Source organism: Syngnathoides biaculeatus, chromosome 5 (genome assembly GCF_019802595.1).
Source record: "Syngnathoides biaculeatus isolate LvHL_M chromosome 5, ASM1980259v1, whole genome shotgun sequence".
In the NCBI taxonomy this organism is placed as follows: Eukaryota; Metazoa; Chordata; class Actinopteri; order Syngnathiformes; family Syngnathidae; genus Syngnathoides; species Syngnathoides biaculeatus.
This window is the reverse complement of record NC_084644.1, coordinates 28543120-28566701: the sequence shown is the minus strand read 5'-3', so window position 1 is coordinate 28566701 and position 23582 is coordinate 28543120. Positions and strand designations below refer to the sequence as shown.

The window sequence follows — 23582 nt, the reverse complement described above, 5'->3', positions numbered from 1 at the left end:
GGTGTAGTCCGTCTTTCATCAAAAGTCACCTGGGAGGGGGCTCCAGCGCCCTGCAACCCGTACCGGAATAATCACCGCTTCATGCCGCACTCGTGATAGTAATTCACTTTGGGAAATGGCGAAAGGAAAGGAACAGGAAGGGAAATGTGAGTCAAATCCATACACTGCACATTTTCAAACACTTAAACATCAGATGTCTGAAAAAACATCAACTTTTTTTGCTCTTTAAAAGCAGATTTTTGCAAACATCTTATTTTGATTAAATACAAAGATAATCAATGTGCTTTCCTGGACAACGACAGAAATCTCAGAATATTTACTGGGGTGAAGCTGAAATACAAAGGGTTTGAACATTTTTAAACAGTGTCTAATCAATGTTCAAAGTGCTTATCGATTAATTTGATAATAAAGTAGTTGTCAATTAGTTTCCTAATTGTTACAGCATTTTAATTATCAAGCTTTTGTTCTTTGCCAGCACAGTTCCCTACAAAACAAAAGTCACTTGTTAATTTAATCTTTTAGATTAAGTCTTTGGGGGGGGGGGGGGTCTTTTTTTAGCTACAAACATTTTGGTAACACCCAAAACTGTACCACTTTTTGGGCATTTGACAGAAGGAAGCTGAGACAAGCCATTCAAGGCAAAGCAGGCTCATGTACAGAGAAGCAATTTGGCAAATACGGGGCAAATATGGGATTGCTGATGTGACATCAAAGGGACATGAGGAGGCCAATTTGAGGCGGTGGAGGAATGGAGGGAGGTTGGGGGGGTCGGTAGAAGAGAAACAGGCAATGTGGGGTGTAAAGGAAATAGCTTTGGTTTCTCATTGAAGTCTAAAATTCCACCAACTTGCTGTTTGCTTTAAATGGGGAGCTCTTGTGGTTTGTTTTATTACTAGGGTATATTTTCTCTATTATAACTAATTATGTTTTCAAGCTAAATGTAAGGCTTTTTTTTTTCTGACGTCAGACATTCAGTCTAGTCGTGGGGCCAGATACGTTCTGTGGCGTGCGAGACATTAGATCGGAAAGATTAAAAGTGGCATTTAGGGTTTGGGATTGTAGTCATCTTCAGTAATCACAGATTATAAAGGTAATACGATTGCATGTGTGTCTGTGTGTGTGCGTGCGCGTCCATTGAGGTGGGAATCCTGCAGTACGGCGAGGTGGCAGTCCACGAGTGGTCCCTGAAAGACTACCAGACCACACAGGAGGTGGTGGAGGCTGCCAAGAACATCAGCCGCCAGGAGGGAAGAGAGACACGCACCGCGTACGCCATCAACATGGCTTGGTAGGTCTTGTTTTGGACTCCTGTATTACTTTTGGCTTTTTTTCCTCACATTCCCCATTGTGTTTTTGCCTAGTCAGTCTTTGTGTAACATGTACGTCAGTGGACTAAAGCTCGAGAAAGTTGTTTAGGCCTTCTAACAAGGATTTCGCCCAATTAGTAAGACGGCACAGCAATCCCATAATGGGAAAACAACCGTGTCGAGTAAAAGATGTGACGGGCGGACGTCAGAACAAACACACAGCCGGGCGCTTTCGGGGTTTTTCCTGGAAGAGGACGAAGGGTCAAGTGGAATAGTTGTGCGATGAAGACAAACCCAGATGTGTTATTAATGTTGGGAAAGGAACCATTTTTGGTAATTTAAGTGAATGTTCAAAAGGAACACCTCACCATAAAAAAGCAGAATTGTGTGCATTATTTTTATGCCAACCAAAAAATGAAGACATTATGGTAATAAAAAGTCTCCAAAATTAATTATACTGTCTTACTGCATGTATTTAGGATTATACAATTCACTATTTATAATACGTACATAAAACATAAATACTTCCACATCCAGATTTAGTTCCAATACCTCCACCACACTGCCAAGTTTAGTCCACTACATCCATTTCTAGTTTTTCTATTTGTACTTCTACTTTTATTACTTCCACTACCACAATAAAAGAATCAAAAGAATCATCTATCCATTCATGATTTATTATTGTAAAGCAATATAAAATAATTATGTTTTTAAAATATGCATAAACTAATGGGCAAAAGGTTCAATTGGAAGCTATTAAAAGATGATGGAGGGAAATCCTCTCTCTCGCGAAATAAAATATACACTGACAACATAAATGAAACTTGCTCCTTTAATTTGCTCCACAAACTTCATCACTCTCAGAACGAAATATGTCGAAGGGGGCGGAGCCAGATGATCTGCCAGCCAAGTCAAGCCTAAACAAACGACTCTCTCTAGGCTCAAACCGCAGTCTTTAAAATAGCCCGCTTTTCTCTACTCAAAATCAAATTCTTGCTTTTATTATAATCATACCCACGTACCCACCCTAGCATTGATGTGATATGAACACACACGAAAGTAATTGCAGTGTTGGTGTTCTATTTTTAAACGCAAAAGATGAAGCGGTAGTGAATAGACAATGAATCAGAAAGCTTTTGGGGGGCACTCGTGGGTGAGTGGTGGTCTGCGACCAAAGGGACCCTCCTATTGGTGCGGGAAATGCTGCCAGCTGCTCCATTGTGGTTACACTTTGCAAAATACGTGTTTAGAAAAGGGCGGGGCAGTGGTCAGCGTGTCTGCCTCAGAGTCCTGACGTTTTGGCTTGGAAGCTCAGCTTGGGCCTCCCCGCGCGGAGTTGTATGTTCTCATCCTGTATCTATTCTGGCTTCTTTCCACTTTGTAAAAAAAATGCATGCCGGTTCCTTTGAGACGATACTTGTATTATCCAGATGACGGAAAGTGTGTGTGAGGGGTTGTTTAGTCGATTTGTGCCCTGCGTTTGGCTGGTGACCAGCCAAGGGTTTTCCCAGCTTCGCCCATAAAGTCATCTGGGATGGGCTCCAGCTCAGAAGAATAGGTACAAGATGGCTAGGTGGCTGCGTAGATGTTTTGATGTTTTACTGTCCCCGTTTTTTTTTTCATTTGAAATATAGTACACTGCAGCAACACATGTAGACAGACAATATTACAGTATTCAAAAATCATATACAGTGGTACCACTACTTATGAAATTAATCTGTTCTGGGAGTCATTTCGTAATGTGAATTTTTCACGAGTAGAAACGCATTTTACAAGTAAATAGCAAAATCCGTTCCACGCCTCCTATCAAAAATAAGCATTCAAAGCACATGATGTAAAGAATAACAAAAAAAAGATGTTCATTTATCTTTGGCATTTGGTGACGATGCAAAGAGGAGGGTGAGTGACAAGCAAGGGTCATCATGGGGGACAGAGGAGGAGGCAAACTTTGACAGCCAAGAGAAAACATACGTAGGAACGTACGCACGCACACCATTTCATTCCACTAGTTTCTTGGGGCCGATGGTGAAGAAAGATGAATAAACTTGGAAAAAAACAAAAGGAAAAGGTTGTACTTTTCCAATGTGCATTAGCTTGTGACAGCATTTGACACAGCTAGCGTGATTTGATTTTGAGTGTCCAAGGGACTCAACAAGCACCATGGGTAAAGAATGATGTCTCTCCTAGCCAATGGGATGCCAGGAAGATGCTATTCCGATAGCCAATGAGAGAGCAGCTCTATCGGGCCACACAAACCAAGATACAGGATGTTTACATTCGGTGGAATTTGGGGAATCTAACGCCCATTTTTTCCTTTTGTAACCTATATTTCATAACTATAGGAACAATTTTTCAGAGGAGGCGTTTCGGAACCTGAATTTTTCGTTACTAGAGACGTTCATAAGTAGAGGTGCCACTGTGTTCTTTGTCCTCTAAGAGGAGCTGTGTTTCTTGGAAAAGTATCTGTATTTACTGCGGGTGGCGTAATGATCAGCTGGTAACGCTTTGGCCTCACAGTTCTGAGGTTCCGGGTTCAATCCCAGACCCGCCTGTGTGGATTTTCCAGTTTCCTTCCACATCCCCAAAACATGCAATATTAATTGGACACTCTAAATTGTCCCTAGGTGTGATTGTGAGTGCGGCTGTTTGTTTCCATGTGCGCTGCGATTGGCTGGCGACCAGTTCAGGGTGTACCCCACCTCCTGGATGGATGGATGTATTTACTGCCCACTGGTGGCCAAGGCTGATTATGGCACTACTGTATGTTTTTATAAAGTACAATATTATAGTGTCTTAACTTTACCATTGAAAACATTAAAATGTGTGTGTTTTTTGAGGGGGAGGCTGAAACAGATTATTAGATAAAGATATGGAAGTGATTTATGACCGTGGTCAGAATGAATTAAACGTGTGTTTCAAGGCACCACCGTAATTTGAATTTGAACAATACATTCTCGCTTTGAAATACTGTGGGGTAGCTGATGTGTAACTGTGAGGACCACCTGACTCTGAGGAATATAAAACAATCAGGCAATGTGTTTGTCTGGCTTGTAACAGAGGATTGACCTCAAATATCCTATTGGATCTGCCTTTACTGGAAGCACACACACACACACACACACACACGCACATAGACGTATAGCTGGCAATTGCAGGGTTGGCATTGCTGACTGCTGGCTCAGCATGGCTGCAGGCGTGGCAGCGCCTGGTCAGGGGAGCTGCACTCCCACAGCTGTCAAAATACGTAGACGCGCACGCACACGCATGCACACGCACAAACTTCATGTCTTCTCTCGACTGCACTGACTCCATGACCTCCTTCAACCTCAAACACGACAACATAACATTAGATAGCTTAGGTCAGTTCCCCACCCATTTTTTTTTTTTTTTTTTTGCGTCAAGGCACATACAGTATTTTAAATTTGGAAATTCATTCCATGGCACAATATTGAACAAAGATGTCACGAAAAGTATATAGCGCACATACAGTACAGTTTATTATATCTGTGACGAGCTTATAATGTAGTCATATCAAATAATTTTCCCCCCATTAAAAGGAAATGAAGCCGCTCTGGGTACCAAAAAACAACGACCTTTTTTTAAAAAAAAAATACAAGCACTGTATTATAAAAGAGAATGTAAAGAAATAACATGGTTTTATTTAAGTGTAATCAAGCTGAGGGTCTCTTCAGATTCAATTTAGGAACTTGCCTTTCTTTTCCGATTCTAGCGAGATGACTGAAAAAAAAAACACTTAGCAGCCCTGATGTAACCTTTCTCCACCTTGAAAAAATGTGACTCCTGACAAACGTCTACAAAATAAAACTAGATGTTACCCATCATACCTTCTGACAGCAGTAATTAAAGCAACGAGCAACTGACGCAGTTTCATATCTGAGTTTTATGTTAGCAATACTTGCTGTCATGTGATGACATCGTGTAGTAAAAATGGAGTCCAATTAATTTGAGTTTTGCCTTTTCCTGTTTGAAAGGAAACAATTTCATTTTGCTCCGACCCAATGACATTTTCTATCAAGCCGCTGAATTATGAATGATGACTACAATGATTTTATCTTCATTTACTCACATGGGTACTTAGAGTGAAATCTGGAGATGTTTAGGGGAACTAAAAAAAAGTTCCCCTAAACTCCAATGTCCTTAAATTTTGAGAGCAGATTATGTGAGATTTACAGTTATGTAAGAACATACTGAACTCAATCTATGATCAAAGAAATGTTCCATCAGCAGAGGGGATGTGTATGTGTAGTGATGACAAAGTGAAGCGTCAACATCAGGCAGAAGCATCCCATTGGATCGGTCCCTCCATTTATTGACTTCCACCCGTACTCAGATGAGCTCGTTTGCCCAAGCAGACCACACGGCCATATGTCATTAGCGCACAAGTGCAACTCTATAAAACAGCTTGTAGATACTTGGCAAGCTGCAAATGAGCTCATCTTACACCTCCCCTTCACACTCTTAATTTGGATGCTGGTTTTGGTTTCATCACATTTTCCCTTTTCCTTATTTTTACTCCCCCTCTTACTGTGCTGTTTGGTTCGCATGAGGACATCTTGCACTTTTCACTCCTGAAATCAGTCAGTCGTGGTTACTGGTTAGCACGTCTGCCTCGCATTCAGGGGTTCTGGGTTTTTCTCCCTGGGTACAGTGGCTTCCTCCCACATTCCAAAAACATGCACATTAGGTTTATTGAGAACTCTAAATGGTCCGAAGGTTGGAATCTTAGTGTGAACGCCCGTTTATATGTGACCCGTGATTGGCTGGAGACCAGTCCTGGGTGTCCACCTCAGATAGGTTCCAGCTCACCTGTGACCCTGATGAGGACAAGCGCTACAGAAAATCATGATGTTTTTATTTTAATTTATTTTACAATCACGGTGTGCCTTTTCTCTTTCTCTTCTGCTAGTGGAGCCCATTCTCTCGCTCATTTGCCTGTTCTTCCCCTCTTCCGCTGCTTCCTCACGTCCGCACTCTATGTAATTTGCAGACTGCTTGGTGGGGGGAAGAAAAGGTTGTTTTTAACTTTTTGCAGTTCGGTACTGGCGACCACAATGTCAGATTTAGCTGAGAAGTTGGAGCAAAAAAATGACTCGAGTGACTTCCCGCTCTCCTCCAGAGGATTTGTGTCCATGTGTGTATGTGTGTGCGTGTGTGTGGTTTACCAAGCGTGCACAAGGAGGTCCTACTGAGTGCAAGTTTCATGCAGACAAACAGGGTGCGGCTTCTGGTCAGTGTTTGTTGGTCGTGTAAGCTTCCTCTCCATCATGGCACCATTGCAAAGGAATGCACAGATGCCCTGCGACACGCACATGCGCACACACACACACACACATGCACACACAAAGTATGGGCATTGCTCACACTGACCACTTTTGAGTCAAATGCCAGCTACGGTTTTTGTGTCAAGTATGACTAATGTGTGCTCCGCTTGAGATACGCAGCATTCTATTAAATGGGATTGGAGCCCCAATCCAATGCCTATCCACTTAAATGGTGTATCATCCCATAGAGTGGGGAAACTATAAAAAAATATGATGCAGCTCCCCTGTGGTTTGGACTGCACAACGGGTCAGATCAAATACTAAAATAGGACATACAAAGTACTGTATGATGCACAGGTCGACTGCTTTATCCTTCTCCCTCAGGCCCTTTCACTCCAGGACTTACTTGATTTCTTCTTTTGTGAATAAAACGCCTTTCTCTATCGTGCATGCAGCACTGAGGCTTTCAGCGCCGAGCGAGGGGCAAGGGAGGCGGCCACAAAGGTGATGATCGTGGTGACAGACGGAGAGTCGCATGATGGCGAGGAGCTGCCTGATGCTCTGCTGGAATGTGAGACCAGGAACATCACCAGATACGCCATAGCTGTGAGTACATCCCAAGTACAGTCAGTTCACAATTGACCCATCCGTACAGGGCACTTAACCACACCTTCTGAAGTGACGTCACACCACGTGCGCTGATGTCAGACAAACAGTTAGCAAAAATATCGGCGCAGCAAGAAAAGAATAGAGCGAAACTATCCAATTTAACGGCTGATTTCTCACTCGCATTCTTAGCTAACAGTGAAATATCGTTGAAAAGCAGACAGCAGGACTTCAAGTATTCCAGCGAGTGGTATTTCAATGGTATTTACATGCATATCGACGGAGAAACCATTTATATTAGCGCGAGATGTTTCCAGAGTCAGAGGAAGACCGAGAAGCCACATAATGTAATATATTGTAACCCAAAGATGAATTCGTCATTGACAGTTTCCTATTTTCGTGTTACATATCACACTTGTGTGCAGAATCTGTATATGTATCTGTATAGCCGTTTGTGAACCACCGTATGAAGCAAAAGAAGGCAAGGCTTGATTTACGAGTTGTTTCTCTCGTTTTCTTTGTGTAACGTCACGCGCTCCCCTCAATAATTATTTTTGAATTAGTGCCGAACCTACGTAAGTCCCGACCGAGTACGACAATCACTACTTTAGTGTCCTCAAACATCCTTCCTTCAGTCTTGGTGTCTCGGTGCACGTCGAAGGCTTTTAGGCCTCCTAGTCCCGTTGAGCTTAGCTGACCGCCAAATAGAGACACGTTTGTGCAGTCAGATTATCGCAAAATATCGCTCAACAGAGATCAAGTTTGACAATCATTCACACGTAGGTATATTATGCAAGTGAAGAACTGCTAATTCATTTAAATGAGACATGTATTGAAAATCAAATAAAGGGCATACCTTCGTGCTAACACAGTCCGGTGTAGCGTAGCCGCGTGGCCGCGAACAAAGGGACACGTTTGTGCAGTCAGATCATCGCAAAATTTTGCTCAAAACAGATTAAGTGTGTCAATCATTCACACGTAGCTATATTATGCAAGCGAAGAACTGCTAATTCATTTATATGAGACACGCATTGAAAATCAAATTTCGGGTTTACCTTCGTGCAAACATATCTGTTCCGGTTGATGGATTCAGTTGATCATGCGGTCTTCCACAAAATTTTATCCATCAAGGACATTTTTCGTACTTGGTCTTCTGTTCCGGTTGATTTTAGATGGATTCAGTTGATGATGCGGTCTTCCACAAAGTTTGATCAATCAAAAACATTTTTCGTACTGGGTCTTCGGTTTTGGAAAGGGTACGAATTGAACTCCACCAACAAGCCTTTCAGGATACCTGTCGTCAGTATTATAAAGTCCGTGACTACACCTCTTAACCATATCAATTGTTAAAGAACCCAAATACGCGATAAAACGTCAACAGAAGCTATACTGGACCATCCAGCGTTGTCTGAGAAAACTGCGGGTCCAAAAAGGGGCGTGATTTATGCAAATCTCTGGCCTATGATTGGTCAGTGACGCGGATTGCGCAATTTCTACGGAGGGGTCAATTGCCTCTTTCTGTTGAACTGTACCTACTTGGCTATACTTGCTAGTGACGTTTTTCCATTAGCAAAACCAAGATTTCTAGTATCTGGTCACCCAGGTTTCTGAGAATGCCAATTTCTAACAATGAAATAATATTAACATTGGAAAAAATTTGACAGGAGAAATGACAAAGAAGTAAACACGCGTGAAAATGATAGCTGACCCCATTGTCATGCCTGAGCTCTGCATACTGCAGTGTGCTACTCCGAAGTCTCCACTTTGCTTCAACGGCCGAAATTTGTGTGGAGAAGTACAGTAAATACAAGAGAGCTTGATTTGTCTGCATCGTTGTTTGTTAGTGTGTCTCGTTACGACTGATGTGAGGTTTTCACAGTTTCCAAAGTGGTAAACGGGCCCCTTCAAACCATTGGCCAAGAGGGCAATTATTACTGAGCCTTTTAAATTTTGCCTAGCAGCAAGTGACAGGAATAAATTTATAGTAATAAAGGAGCCCAGCTGCAAAAAAACAAAAAGGAGGTTTTAACTGTGTAGAGATGCAAAAAGATGGCCGTAATACCCTTCAAACAGGAAGGATCATAAAGCATCTACCATTTAGCTGACATACTAGCGTGGATAATACGTTAGCATAAACTGACATGATTTTAGACAGGAAAACTAATATGCACAGTAGTACTTATATCACCTAAGAATTAGAACTTGGTCTAACCCTGGTGAGAAATCAGTATGGCTTTTTTATGATTTTGCTTTGCTGGTAAAATAAAGGAGAATTAATAAAAAAAAATTCTCAAGTAATTCTTTCTTTATCCGAATCCTCTTTGTCTTCAAATATGTCAAAAACACAAACAATTTGTCTCCAGTAGTTGAAGCTGCTCGAGTACGACAATAGCCAGCACTTTTGACATAAATAAATAAATGTGTGATTCATAAAAACATGACAGAGAAACTTAGCTTCTAACAATTTAGCAACAGGGAAGACGCTGTTGGTATATCTGCTTGGTTTAGTTTGCATTTATCAGCGCCTACCTGAGGGAAGGAGCTGGAAGAGGTGTGGACCAGGATGTGGAGGGTCCAGGAGGATTTGCATGTGCTTGTCTTAGTTCTGGCACTGTTCAAGTCATCAAGAGTGGGTAGGAGAGTATTGCCAATTTTTACGGCAGTCTTAATTGTGCTTTGCAGTCGGAGTTTGTCCTTTTGGCGACAGCACCAGATCAGACCATGATGGATGAACACGGGACTGATTCTGTTAAGAATTGCTTAACAGCCCTAGTGGCTGGGTATTGTTCCTCGGAAGGCACAGGAAGGATCTCCTTCCTTTATGAGGAAGGAGTTGATTTTGAGCTCCCACTTAAGGTCCTGAGAGACTTTTAATTCCCAGGGACATGAAAGTTTCAACAGTTGACACAAAGCAGTTGGACAGTGTGAGCTATAACTGTGGTGACGGATGCTTCCTGAAGTCCAGGATCATCTCTACAGTGGTGACCCTGTGCAGTTCCAGGTTGTTTCGGCTGCACCATAGCTCCAGCCTCTCCACTTCCTGTCGAAACACAGACTCGTCACCATCTTTGATGAGGCTGGCAAACTTCAGAAGTTTGACAGCCAGATGCATTGAGGTGCAACCATTCGTGTAGAGACAGAAGAGCAACGTGAAGAAGACAGATACTTGGGGCACCTAGGTGCTGTTGGTACGTGTGGATGAGGTGCTGTCCCCCAGCCTGACCTGCTGTATGCTACCAGTCAAGAAACTGGGAATCCACCGGAAGATGGCAGATGGGATGCTAAACTAGAGAAGCCTGGAGAAGAGGAGTTTGGATATGATGATATTGAACGCAGAGCTGAAGTCCATGAAGAGGATCCTCGAGTAGGTCCCTGTGCTATTAAGCTGTTTTATTATGAAGTTGACTCTGTCATCCACAGACATGTTTTCTCAGCAGGCAAATGGCAATGGGTCTAGCAGGGATGCTGTTATGCTCTTGAGGTGGTACAGCATGATGCATTGAAAGGTTTTCATGACAGATGTCAGAGGGTCAGGGCCGTCGTCCTTTAGATCAGAGATTGCATGTTTCTTTGGGACTGGGATGATGGTGGAGCAGCCGTGACGTGTCCATACCAATATTATCCATGGCAGAGCAAATTTTTTAGCTTATTAAAATTGTAAATGAATATGATTTGGCATGGTACACAATGACACAATGACATATGATGGAAACATCAGGTAATAATAGTAACTTGAATGGTGTAGCATTTGGCAACTGAAGCAAGATGGCGGTTTTGGAATTTTCTAAAAGAGAAACACAAAAGCCGTTTACAGTACACTCAACAAAGCCACCATCCATGTGTGTGTAGACACGGAGGATACACTTTTAATCCAAGTGTGTAAATCCCTATACAGTTCAACACTGACGGCATGTGCGTCTGAAACATCCCTGACATTCCTCGCACAGTTTGCTTCTATGGCTACACACGCCCTCTAGTAATCATACCGTACCGCACGATGCCGCAGACCCCAAAATAGCGTCTTCAAATTGTCAAATGAGACCTTTGGTTGCACTGAAATAACCCAGCCGGGCGAATAAGCTCTTCCTGTCCAACCCAGCCCGACAAGAGGTGATCGGAGGCAGACGCGAGGGGCGCCAACCCCACCCGTCGCCACAAGAGAAGGAGCGCTCGCTAACTTTTGTCTGGAAGCACACAACAACACGCAAGAGTCACAACACAGCCAAAGAGTCATTTATAAGTGTCCCACTGGTGTTGGCCGCAGTGCAACAATTAACATTGCAATTACAGTATATGTTTTGCGCTTTCCATGATGACAACCACTCTTTTGATTTACACTGTAGGCGGTTAAGTATTCAAATGCTTGATGACAACTTAATTTTTATTGCAGGTTTAAAGACTTTAAAGATGGCATCAAGAGGGACCCTTTCACATCGGATGCTGCTGTTTTTTTTCGTCCTATGACCCTATTTCATATTAATACAGAATGGTTTTGGAGTGGTTTTCCTAATGTATTTTTGTGAGGCTTTTTTTTTTTTATTTGGCTTTGAACTTTTTGCTTCCAGACCAATGAAGTTAATGTCATGGAGAGGCCTTCCCAATCCCCGGATTTTAATCCAATCGAGAATTTGTGGGGTGACGTCAAAAATGCTGTTTCTGAAGCAAAACCAAGAAATACGTAAATAGTAAACGAATTGTGGAATGTCATTAAGGGATCTTTTAGTGGTCAAGAACAGCTGAAAGGGGCCACAAGTTGGTTGACTCCATGAGATGTGAAGCAGTTATATAAAAAACACTGTGGTCATACAACTAAATATTAGTTTTAGTGACTCAAAGGTTGTAAAGTTAACGGCAGACTGCTATTTTTTTTTTAACACACACCTTTCAAAAAATTGCCCTATTGCACAGCCTTAAGAGTGAGTATATCATGAATGCTGTGTTTTTATTTATTTTTTGGGTGGGGAGGGGGTTCTGGAATTCTACTGCACCCACTGGTAATTTGTTTGATATGTACCAATAAAAAATATACTGAAAAAGTGGATTCATCTGGTTAGTCACATTGGACTGCTATTATTTTGAACACTACCGTGTACACTGTATGTCCTCCTTGTGCTTGCGTTGGTGGAGTTGAAATTTATATTCTTAAGGAGATGTGATCCAATCCCCTTTGCCTCCTCCATTGGGAAGGGGGCGTCCTTGGCTCTGATCAATGCCAGCATTGATGTTTATGCTCTCTGCTATTTCCACGTTCCTCCCTCAGAGTGTGTTTTACCACTTAGCTCTTCTTTTTGTCACAGAAAAATAAACAACTTTGTCCCAATCTCTTCAGGTCCTGGGCCACTACCACCGGCGGCAGCAGAACCCTGACACCTTTATAAACGAGATCAAATACATCGCCAGCGACCCCGACGACAAGTACTTCTTTAACGTGACGGACGAGGCGGCGCTCAACGACATCGTGGACGCTCTGGGAGACCGCATCTTCTCACTTGAAGGTGTGCACAATCGAAGCAAAGAGGACAGATATATTCATGATGCTTGTGACATATTCAGGTAGTCAAAATGTCCCCACTAAGAACTTGAACAGGTTTGCGTTCGAATACATGTCATTATTTTTAATGACAATAAGCTACCATCTACAGAATCTAATTTTTTCATCTCCCAGACAAAATCCTGTTGACTTAAAAAAACGATTTTTTTTTTCTTGAAGCCAATATGTTGCTAGGTTACAATGATTTGTATTTGTTTTTAGGTTTTTGTTTGAGCAAAAAATGGCTCATTTTAAATAATTCTAAAACCATTTGTATACTTTAAATCTTGTTTGAACATTTGTATAAAGTATGCTGCTTTCATTGCGCCATGACCCACAATTATATATCAGTATTATAATTTAAGGTTCATGAAACATGTCTTTAAAGAAAGATTTCATTTTTATAATTCATATGTCATGTCATGATCGAAGCCACTTATTGTATCCTCACGAGGGTCGCGGGAAAACTGGAGCCTCTCCCAGCTAGTTTCGGGCGAAAGTCAGACTACACCCTGAACTGGTCACCAGTCAGTCACAGGGCAGATATCAACACCATCACTGAGCAGGAATTGATCCCACACTGCCCGCACCAAAGGCAGGCATGTGTACCACTACACCATCAGTGACCCTTTACAATTCACATTTTATATAAAATAACTTATATCAGATTGGGTGCTGAGATTGTGGTCATCAATAAGTAAGAATGATAGTGATTTAATTCATTATTATTATCTTCTAGAAACTAGAAACTAGAAAATGAACTTTTTTTTTCCACTCCATATTGTCTTGGTTATAGATTTCCTTTAACGTTTTTTTTCCAACTACACTGAATTTGACAGTGACCAGCAGTAAACATCAGATCATCAGAAAGTAAATACAGGAGTGGAAAAGGAAAACATTGGAAACGAGATGCAAAGAACAGCTGTGAGTAGAAAAGAAGGGAAAGTGCATCCTGTGAATAAATGAGCTGATGAGAAGGAAGGCAAGCAGGTATTGGAGCAATAGTTCAAGCATCGTACGAGGAAGTCTGATGAAAAGTGATGCCATCAAAAAAGTAGTGGGGGGGAATCAAGGATGAAAGGAAAAGGGTTGTTTTTGTGTCAGCTGCGGAGTTTGGGGTACAGTATATGAAGAGTGCTGAAGCAAAGGAAGGAAGGAAGGATGGGAGGGAAGGAGGGAGGGAGGAGGTGTAGAGCAACAAGATGATGAGGAGTGCTGACCGGTACTCTTCCTCCACTTTCAGGCACACTGGGCAACCAGAGCTCCTTCCACATGGAGATGTCCCAGATCGGCTTTTCCACACACATGCTGGATGTAAGTAAACATTGTTCATCACGCGTTATGCAGCTCATGCTCTGACGGCTGTTGGTGCGTTCAGGACGGAATTCTTTTTGGGATCGTCGGGGCTTACGACTGGGACGGCGGCGTGCTGAAGGAGGGTACGAAAGGGAGAATCGTGCCCTCCAGGGAAGCCTTTGAGAGCGAGTTCCCCCTGGAGCTCAAAAATCATGCTGCATATCTCGGTAAACACATCACACACCGTGCAAGCACAAGGACAACTTTTCTTTAAATATTGTACATTACAGCTTCTCATCTACATTTTAATTTATTTTTTTAGAAATGAACAAATTTAAACTGGAAGAAATTGATTAATTCAATATCAACATTGATTCGAATATTCAAATGCAGAGGTTATGAAATTTTTACACCGCGTGCCAACTCAACAAATACAGTATGTGGCTCTCTGAATACAACTATTATGAACAACAATAAAACTCAACATATCAAAAACAATGGACTGGCTTTACTTTTTAAAAAAAATATATTCATTATTGAAAGCAGGGTTTTACATAAGGATTTTTGCTCAACACCAACGGTGGAAAGTGGTTTGTCAGAGTTGCAAGTCACTGAAAGGAAAACGACAACAACTGTTATAAAACTGTCATTTTGATGGTCTGCTTTCTTTTAATGTCAGCAAAGGCTTCACAAACAGCACAAAGCACAAACTGTGTGTGAAGACAGTGCAAAAAGGAGCTCCAATAGGCTCACATTGCAATTGCTTTGTTATACAGACGCACTTTGAGAAAACTGTAACTAATCACACACACACACACACACACACACCCCCCCCCCATCATTGAAAGTAACCAGCGAGAGTGGCAGTGTTACCAGGCAATGTTGACATTTACACAAATTTAGCAGATCGAAGGGAGTTAATGTCAAGCCCCGATTGTAAGACAGTGTGACATTATGCACAGTCTGAACAGCTCTTAAATATTGAAAAATAATAAAACTACATCAATCCATCCATTTTCTCGGCCACTTATCCTCCTATCCTAATTGTCCATGGCCAGGAGACGGGGTACACCCTGAACTGGTCGCAGGGCACATGCAGACTGTCAACAGTCGCACTCACGATCGGATCTAATTTAGAGTGTCCAATTAATGTTGCATGTTTTTTGATGTGGGAGGAAACCGGAGTGCCCCTGAGAAAACCCACGCAGGCACAGGGAGAACATGCAAACATTATGGATAGCTACAAGTTTCATTGCAATATGTCTGATTGTATTTCATGTTTAAAATGTTTTACTGTATACAATAGTGGTGGTACTCATACCAAACTTTCAAGAATTTCTTTCACTGAATCATTGTTAAAAAAAGAAAAAAAATACCTGAATGCTTAGATGTGTCAAATTGAAATGTCCAAAAAAAGAGATTAAGTAGTAGTTTTTTCCAAGTCATAATCATTCAGGCTGAGGCGATGAATAGTGTGTGTGATTCAAGGTTTAAGTTTAATGAATGAATGATTTTTTAAGGGATTTCAGTGAATTACAAAAAACTAAATTATTCTGGCAATACTATGCATTTTATTTAAAAAAAAAAGACCTTCTATGAAAAAACTGTTGTACTCTCAAAAAATACACCCTTTGTTCACCCAAAAAATGGGACTTTATTCCTGTAATTAAATATATATATATATATATGTGTGTGTGTGTGTGTGGTGTGTGTGTGTGTGTGTGTGTGTGTGTGGTGTGTGTGTGTGTGTGTGTGTGTGGCCTTGAATTTATGTAGAGGAGGAGCTTTTAGACCCACTGAAGTTTTCCTGTATCTGGGCTGAGGTCATTGCTCTCATCATTCCAGCCAAGAGTCGACAGCAAAAGATTAAACTTTCAACTACAAGAACCTGATGACTCTGTCTTTCGGGATATTTAACCTGATGTTTTCATGCAGGCTACACGGTGTCGTCTGTGCTGGTCGGCGACTGGAAGAGGTTGTATGTAGCTGGCGCTCCACGCTTTAAGCACAAAGGCAAAGTCATCCTATTTGATCTCAGCGACTTCGGCGACGTCAACATTGTGCAGGCCCTCAATGGAGAGCAGGTGGACCTCTGCCATGCTTCAAAGATTGATGCAACACCACCCCCTGTTGTCAGGAAACTGAAAGAGCACGTCTCTCTCCCTAGATTGGTTCTTACTATGGTAGTGAGCTGTGTGGTCTAGATGTCGACCAGGACGGAATCACTGATGTGCTCCTGGTTGCAGCTCCCATGTACCTGGGCTCTGGGAACAAGGAGGCTGGGAGAGTCTACATCTACACTCTTAGTGGGGTCAGGATGTATATACTGTAGATAATTTTTACCTATCCATTATCTTTACCACTTGTCCACATTAGAGTTGCGGGTGAGCTGGAGCTACTATCCGCTTACAGGGATACACCCTTATACTGCCAGTGACAGGGCATATATCGGAAATAAATCACATCCATACCAAAGGGCATGCTCGTTAATGTCTGTAATCTCCTGTACTATTATGCAATAAGAATTCCATGTTTTTTGCCTCTCTCCCAGGAGGAGGTGTTCGTCGCAAATGGTACCCTGAAGTCAGACGAAAAATCCCAGGATTCCAGGTTTGGCTATGCCATGGCAATCGCAACAGACCTAAACCACGATGGATTCACTGACCTGCTGGTGGGCGCCCCATTGGAGGATGACCACCGAGGTGCAGTGTACGTGTACCACGGCCAAAATATTTACATTAACCACAACTACAAGCAGGTACTCTCCGTTCTTGATCATTTACAAGTTCACCAACTTCAGAATACAATCACGGTGATTTTTTGACTTTCAGCGTATTCCGGGGTTGTCAGTGTCCCCGACATTGCAGTATTTTGGTCGTAGTGTCAGCGCCAGGTTGGACCTGGATGGAGATGGGCTGATTGACTTGGCGGTGGGAGCGCACGGCAGTGCTGTGCTGCTCAGGTGAGCCAGAAGAACCAGGGACTGATTGTTTGTCCATCAGTTAGAAGGCTATTTCCTGGATTATGGATTGGATTCAGGTCGCTTTGGGTAGCTCCGCTGACTCAAACCAAGGAAAAACACTCCTGTAATTGCACTTCCATAGGGATCCTCACCAAAATACTTGCTTAATCTTATGCACCATCACTTGAGAACAAAAACAGAAAAGAACAAAAGTATTTGATGACATATGATTCCTTCTGTTTCACAGATCTCGAAGCATCGTGCAGATCAATGTCAGTCTGTCCTTCCAGCCGCACTCCATCAACGTCATCCAAAAGACTTGCCAGCGTGGCGGCCGAGAGTCCGCCTGTCTTGAGGCCAATGCCTGTTTCACAGCCGTGTCACGATCTCCTGGGCCTCGCAGCAATGGCTTTGGTACTTTATGTATTTACAAATTTGCCCCTTCAAAGTTACCCCATTGGAGTTTATCATTATTTCCCAGCCTTCTGGAAGGATTCTTCTGAGATCCTCCGCAACTCCGTTGACATCTTAGTGTCATCCATCTCTTTAAAACAAATCCCCTTGGTGCTGGGACCTTTCTGACACACCTCATATGACGGGACCATAATAAACAGAGGAGCCCCTGTACATGCACACTGTCAGACAGCCATCCATAACCCACAATAATTTACCACGAAAATAAGATCAAGCTATTGTAGCGTACATCTCTGTTCGCAAAGAAGCGTGTGACAAGAATTTTCCTGCTTCTTGCCTTGAAATGACACCTAGATATTCGCACCAAAGGTCCGTGTAGGAGCCGTCTCTGCTGAGTAGTATCACGTAGTCGAGTAAGTGATAATTTGTCGGCACTCATTTGGCTCTAGTTTCCCAGTGAAAAAGATGTCATCTTTTCCCGTCTTTTTTCATCTGTTAACATGAATTTATCTCTTACACAGATTTGTGGGTAACAGCCATGTTGGATGACAGGAAGTTGTCGGCTCGGGCGCTTTTTGACGACAGCTCCCACAGGCTGACCCAGCTGTCGGTGCGAGCTCACACGGGAAAGACTTTGTGCTACAAGATGCCCTTCCACGTCTATGTGAGCATTTTAGGGCCAAACTCACAAGCGGCAACCGGGACACCTCATTGTGATCCTTAATCTGCTCGTTTTTTTTATAGGACACGGCAGATTACATCCGCCCAATCAGCTTCTCGCTGCGCTTTAAGATCAACAACACAGAGAGCGGTCCCGTGTTGGACGAAGGCTGGCCGACTTCCGTCAAGAAATATGTGCGCAAAAATTGGTCCCTTCACCTTTCCTGTTTGTTTCCTTAGGAAAACATGATGTTCTTTCCATGTGTCCCTGAGCAGATCCCCTTCTTTAAAGACTGTGGAGAAGATGACGTGTGCACCACTGATTTGGTGCTGCAGGCCCAGATGGACATCTCTGGAACCAGGTACGGTTGCATTCACATATACTCAGAACATGATGATTCAGTCCTTTCAATTCTATTGAGTCAAAGTTTTCCTGCTTCCTCCGCAGACATAAGCCTTATGTGATTCGCAGTCCTCGGAGGCGGATGTCAGTGGAAGTTCAGCTGGAGAACAGACTGGAAAACGCCTACAACACAAGTCTGACGCTGCACTATTCAAAAAACCTCCATTTCTCCAGCCTCAGTATTAGGGTATGACCCAACGTCGCAATTTACAGGGAGTACGCTTTTGTACAAAAGTAATATTCTTTCATAAACATGACGTCCTCTAAACATAAACCAGACAACATCATAAAATTGGGTCAGACGTTTGAGTGTAAATGTGATTAGACCAGGGAGGTTTTTGTAATTGATACAGATTTTTCTCTGCTCCTCCTGGATAGTTAAATTTGTATTGAAATCATTCATTTTTTGTTGTTGCTAGATGTTTATTTTGGGTATTTAAAAAACATTGACTCAAAGAGATTATTTTAAATGCCTGAACCACAAATCCAACTAAATTTGCGATTATGTAGAATATGACAGTAGCATACATAGTCTGTCCTTTTACGGAAAATACTGTTTCGTATTTCCTCTTGTTGTGAGTGGGACCATGGAGCACAGACAGTACAGTGGGATATGCTGCTTTGGTGCAGATGACAGAGGTCAGTCCACCAATACCCAGCAACTGCCAGTCCGAAACCAGATTTTTAAAAAAGGGTCGTGTCGAAAAAGGCATCTGCTGGGGCAACCCCTGACACAACAAGCCGAAAGTTACTAAAACAAGTGATTGGGGCCGTCTCTAAGTCCTCCAATGCTGGGAGTACCAGGTATCTTACATGCCTAAGGCATTTAAGTGGAGATACACTTTTATTTGTACAAATGTATTTTTATTTTGTCCAGATGAATTGGAGTCATTGCATCAATTGGAGCAGAATATTCTTAGTGATGAATGTAATAATGTGCTTACACTGCTGTAGTATTTCCTTTAAAAAAAAATAATAATAATATTTTTTAACATTCATCATTTGTTTTCTAGGAGGATGCTAACTTCAAGATCGAGTGTACAGGTCTGGGCTCCAACAGCCACTCGTGTAACGTCAGCTACCCAGTGTTTCGATCCCAGTCCAAGGTACCTGAAGGAATAACTACGTCTTACGTCACACTTACACCCTCCTTCTCGGCCCAGGTTGAATGTATCACTTATCTTTTTTGGGACTGAAGGTGAACTTCATGCTGGAATTTGAATTCAGCTGCATTACCCTGCACAGTCGAGTCCAAATGAAGCTGAACGCAGCCAGCGACAGTGTGGAACGAGCGGACACTTTAGGGGACAACAGTGTTCAACTGCAGAGTTTTGTTCAGTACGAGCCTGACCTGTTTGTCAGCAGGTACACATACAAGCAGCATTAGAAGTCTTCCAGTCTCCTTTTAGGATCATCTTATTGGGTCTTCACATGCATTTTTCTCCCGGTCCTGCAGCGAGTCTAATTTACACCGATATGAAGTGCATCCCACACGGACAATATCGGAAGCCATTGGACCTGAGTTCTATACGCACTTTAAGGTACACTCAGAGGATCTCCCATGTCATTCTAATGCGCTTGACCAGGACCTGTATAATCAGATTTAGATGCAGATTAAGTCATGAGGCCCAGGTAGCAAATGCACAGCCTGCCATTGTGAGACTTTCAAGTTGAAAAAAAAATAACCTGACTTTAATAAGAAGAGGCAACAGATGTTTTTTTTTGTACTTGGTAGCTCCAGAACTTGGGTTGTTACCCCGTGAGTAATCTGGAGCTGAGGCTACTTCTGCCCGCCGTGGCTGCGGGAGACAGAGTCTTCATGACTGTGACGGACATCTCCTCGCACAATGTGAGCCATCCTCTCATTTACAAGTGCCCTCTTGTCTTTCTGCCCTTTTAACCCACTTCAAGTCATCTCCCAGGCAACAGCCGTGAACTGCACCGTGCTGAGCGATTTGGCCCAGCTGAAGGGTCGTCAAAGAGATGTGCGACCCCTCCATCCCGAAGACATGATGCAGAATGACATCCTGGTGAGCCAATTGCAGCATTGCCGAGATTGAGCATGTTGACCATCTTGAATTTTTTAAAAATGGGTTTTGTAATGGTATCCTCGCTTAGAACTGCAGCAGGTCATGGTGTATAGAAGTTACATGTCAAGTCCAGCATCTGCTGAAAGGACAAGCTGAAGTCATACGCCTTAGTCGCAGAGTCGACGATGACTTTTTCAGACAAGTGAGTAGCTATTTAACGATAAGCACAGGTGTCACACTGGCTAAGTAAATTTGTAAATTGAGACAATCATTTCAGCATGTACGACGTATTTACTTTTCGGCACATTTTTGTTTGGTGGTGTACTGTGGCACTTTTCCGATGGAAAAAAAAATGGGAAACATTGGTTTAGAAAACTGCAAATTCTAACTTTTAAAAACCCTTCTCTACACGTAAAAAACAACTACATCATTAAAGATATTTAACACAATAAAAAACAAAATGTAGGATGCATGTACACATGAGTACAGAAAACATTCTAAGTAGAACACAAGGGTGTTACTGCATTTATCTAGAGAAGAGAACAATTACTGTGACCGCTATGTCAACTATTAATCATCTACCAAGCAGTGGTAGTGTTTTCAGACTAACATCGCAGGTACTGGTTTGTAAGGAGAGAGAGAGAAAAAAAAAACAGTTTTTGCAAGATCATTTTTGTGTAATCTTATCATCAGTGGAAATTTTTTATGGGCTTTTTTTGTTATGAATTGAAAGCCTACAAAAAATTTTATTTTGTGTATTCATGTAGATGACAGTGTTTTGAGTTTTTAAAGGGAATGGACTTTTGTGAAAATTAAAATTGAGGACGTTATGTGTTGGGCATGAGAGAGTATGTCATTCAAGCCAGGGCGTACAACGGTTCTTCCGCAAAGTGTACACTTACCGGTACTTCAGTGCGACTCGGTCCGGCTGAGGTGCATGACATAGATCAAATGTAGGGAGAGCTCTTTTCCAAGTTAAAGACAAAAATTTAAAATGATAAATCTTGCCTGGAATCCATACGACATCATTTTGTTGTTTTTCAGAATTATTCTTCCTAAATTCTTGGCATGTAATTTCCACTCGAACAACTCTTGGCACAACCAGTTTACATCTCACTTTGTGTGTTTTTGTCTGCAGGCCAAATATAAGTCTGCAAGGATAGTCAGCTTATATCAGATCGCACCTCACGAGACCAACCTCATTACCCTGGCAACAGGAACAGTGTGGCGAGAGGTAAAAGCCGCAAGTATAAAAGATCCAAACAATGAGAACTTTCTCTTATACGTCCTTTTGCCTAAAGACTGTACTGGAGGTGCTGAAGGGAAGAGCCATTCCCATCTCACTGTGGATTCTTATTGGGAGCATCATTGGGGGTTTGCTGCTACTGGCGCTCATCATCTTCATACTATGGAAGGTCTGCAATTTATAGATTTATGTTTACGTAAACTGGCTTCATTGTAGAGGTCAGAGTGTAACTCGGTGTGACTTTTCAACAGCTTGGCTTCTTCGCACGAAAACACAGAGAAGATGAGAACCAAGATGACTGAAACCAACACTTGCAAGGGGCTCTATAGGTTAATGTCAGTCATTCCACCTCCAAGCAGGCCCAAATACAAAAAGAATCAAAGATCCCTCTCGATGGCCAAAGGGATTTTCTCAGCCCTAGAAAAGAAAGGCACTACCCAGCAATTCCAGGGTTCGGAGTACCGATGTAAATAGTCTTTTTTTTTTTTTTGTACTTGGAAGTGTATCAAATCACATTTCTTCTATTTAATAAAAAGACTGTCTTGGTTTCACATTTCAATCATTGCTTCTCAAAGATATGATGAAAAGAATTTATATATTTTTTCCACCCTGCTAAATACATAAGGTGCAAGGTTGTGAGGTATGGCCAAAAACTACACAAACGGGTTCCATGAAACGATGTGGAGGGGTGAAAATTCAGTTGGAAATGCTCAGAGGAATTTATTTTCTCCTTTTGCCAAATGACTTACAATGGAAGCATTGCTCGAAAAATATTGGCACAGTCCCATCATCCTCCTTGTACAAGGATAGAATTTGCTAGAGGTTGCCTTGTTTTTTAGTCCCTGTAAGATTAAAATATGTCTTGTAAAGTAAACATACCACAGAATAATGTTAAGAATCCTACCAAATTAGATTGATGGGGGGAATCTGCAAATGTGAGTAAATGGGGCTTCAAAATTACAAAAAAAAAATCAAGTCCACTTTCAAATGTGGTGGCTGTTTGCTGAATGCTCTAAAACAGACCCTGCTCAACTATCAATTACAGTAACTACTACAAATCTTTTTTTTTTATGCCTACACGTTCATTCCTACATGGTTTGAACCACAAAAATATACCCTTTTTTAATCCCTGGTGCCCGGAATACCAGAATCAGAATCATCTTTATTTGCAGAGTATGTCATAAACACACAAGAAATTAGTCTCTTGTAGTTGGAGCCGCTCTAGTACAAGAACAAATTCCCATTTGAGAGAAAATACTTTTGAGAAATAAAAACACAGAGCAGAGAGTTGCTGAGCAATAAAGTTTATCAATAGTGTAGTAATGCTAATACTTTTTTTTTACAATAGTGCATATGACGCAGAGTCCTCTTTCAATTTGGAATGACTAATGGAGCAACAGACTGCTAATTGTACAAATACTGCAGAAATTTCAAGAAATTAAAGCATTTAAAGTGACGAATCTCTAACGGTGTAGTTACTTGTGATGCAGCAGTGTCCTGTATTGCTCAAGAACAGATATGCAAACACTGCAGAGTGGCGAGACTAATCCAGTGAGAACGCGAATAATGTATACCTAGGTGGCCTGGCAGATATGTGACAACAAACTCGAGACAAAATTGGCAGCAAATAACAATGGAAGTATAAATTAACTATTTAAGATGTTATGTCACATCGGGTTGTTGTGGAGTGAAAATGAGGCACTCTAAAAGCAACCATGGCAGTGGAACCGCTCTTGTCAACATGCAGGCTGCCAACAATTTCAACAATTAACTTGAAACATCTACAATGAACTTATAACAAAAATCTCTAAATTCAAATTTACTTTTTTAGTGATGCAATGATAAG

The 23582-nt window shown here is 41.9% G+C and overlaps 1 protein-coding gene across 1 annotated transcript in view; it reads left to right on the top strand.

Moving 5' to 3' along the window:
• itga10 (integrin, alpha 10) overlaps positions 1 to 22163 on the top strand; it is a 34206-nt gene extending 12043 nt beyond the window's left edge. The window contains exons 7-29 of the mRNA XM_061820002.1: positions 1140 to 1288; positions 7045 to 7195; positions 12525 to 12690; positions 13969 to 14039; positions 14104 to 14248; positions 15957 to 16105; positions 16189 to 16332; positions 16573 to 16779; positions 16853 to 16983; positions 17231 to 17397; positions 17919 to 18061; positions 18142 to 18252; positions 18334 to 18419; positions 18506 to 18647; positions 19474 to 19566; positions 19659 to 19825; positions 19917 to 20001; positions 20196 to 20309; positions 20383 to 20490; positions 20579 to 20692; positions 21629 to 21724; positions 21792 to 21905; positions 21988 to 22163. Coding sequence (XP_061675986.1) covers positions 1140 to 1288; positions 7045 to 7195; positions 12525 to 12690; positions 13969 to 14039; positions 14104 to 14248; positions 15957 to 16105; positions 16189 to 16332; positions 16573 to 16779; positions 16853 to 16983; positions 17231 to 17397; positions 17919 to 18061; positions 18142 to 18252; positions 18334 to 18419; positions 18506 to 18647; positions 19474 to 19566; positions 19659 to 19825; positions 19917 to 20001; positions 20196 to 20309; positions 20383 to 20490; positions 20579 to 20692; positions 21629 to 21724; positions 21792 to 21905; positions 21988 to 22038 — 2904 coding nt within the window. The 3' untranslated portion in view covers positions 22039 to 22163. The remainder of the gene's footprint in view (positions 1 to 1139; positions 1289 to 7044; positions 7196 to 12524; positions 12691 to 13968; positions 14040 to 14103; positions 14249 to 15956; positions 16106 to 16188; positions 16333 to 16572; positions 16780 to 16852; positions 16984 to 17230; positions 17398 to 17918; positions 18062 to 18141; positions 18253 to 18333; positions 18420 to 18505; positions 18648 to 19473; positions 19567 to 19658; positions 19826 to 19916; positions 20002 to 20195; positions 20310 to 20382; positions 20491 to 20578; positions 20693 to 21628; positions 21725 to 21791; positions 21906 to 21987) is intronic.
• The last annotated feature ends 1419 nt before the right edge of the window (positions 22164 to 23582 follow it).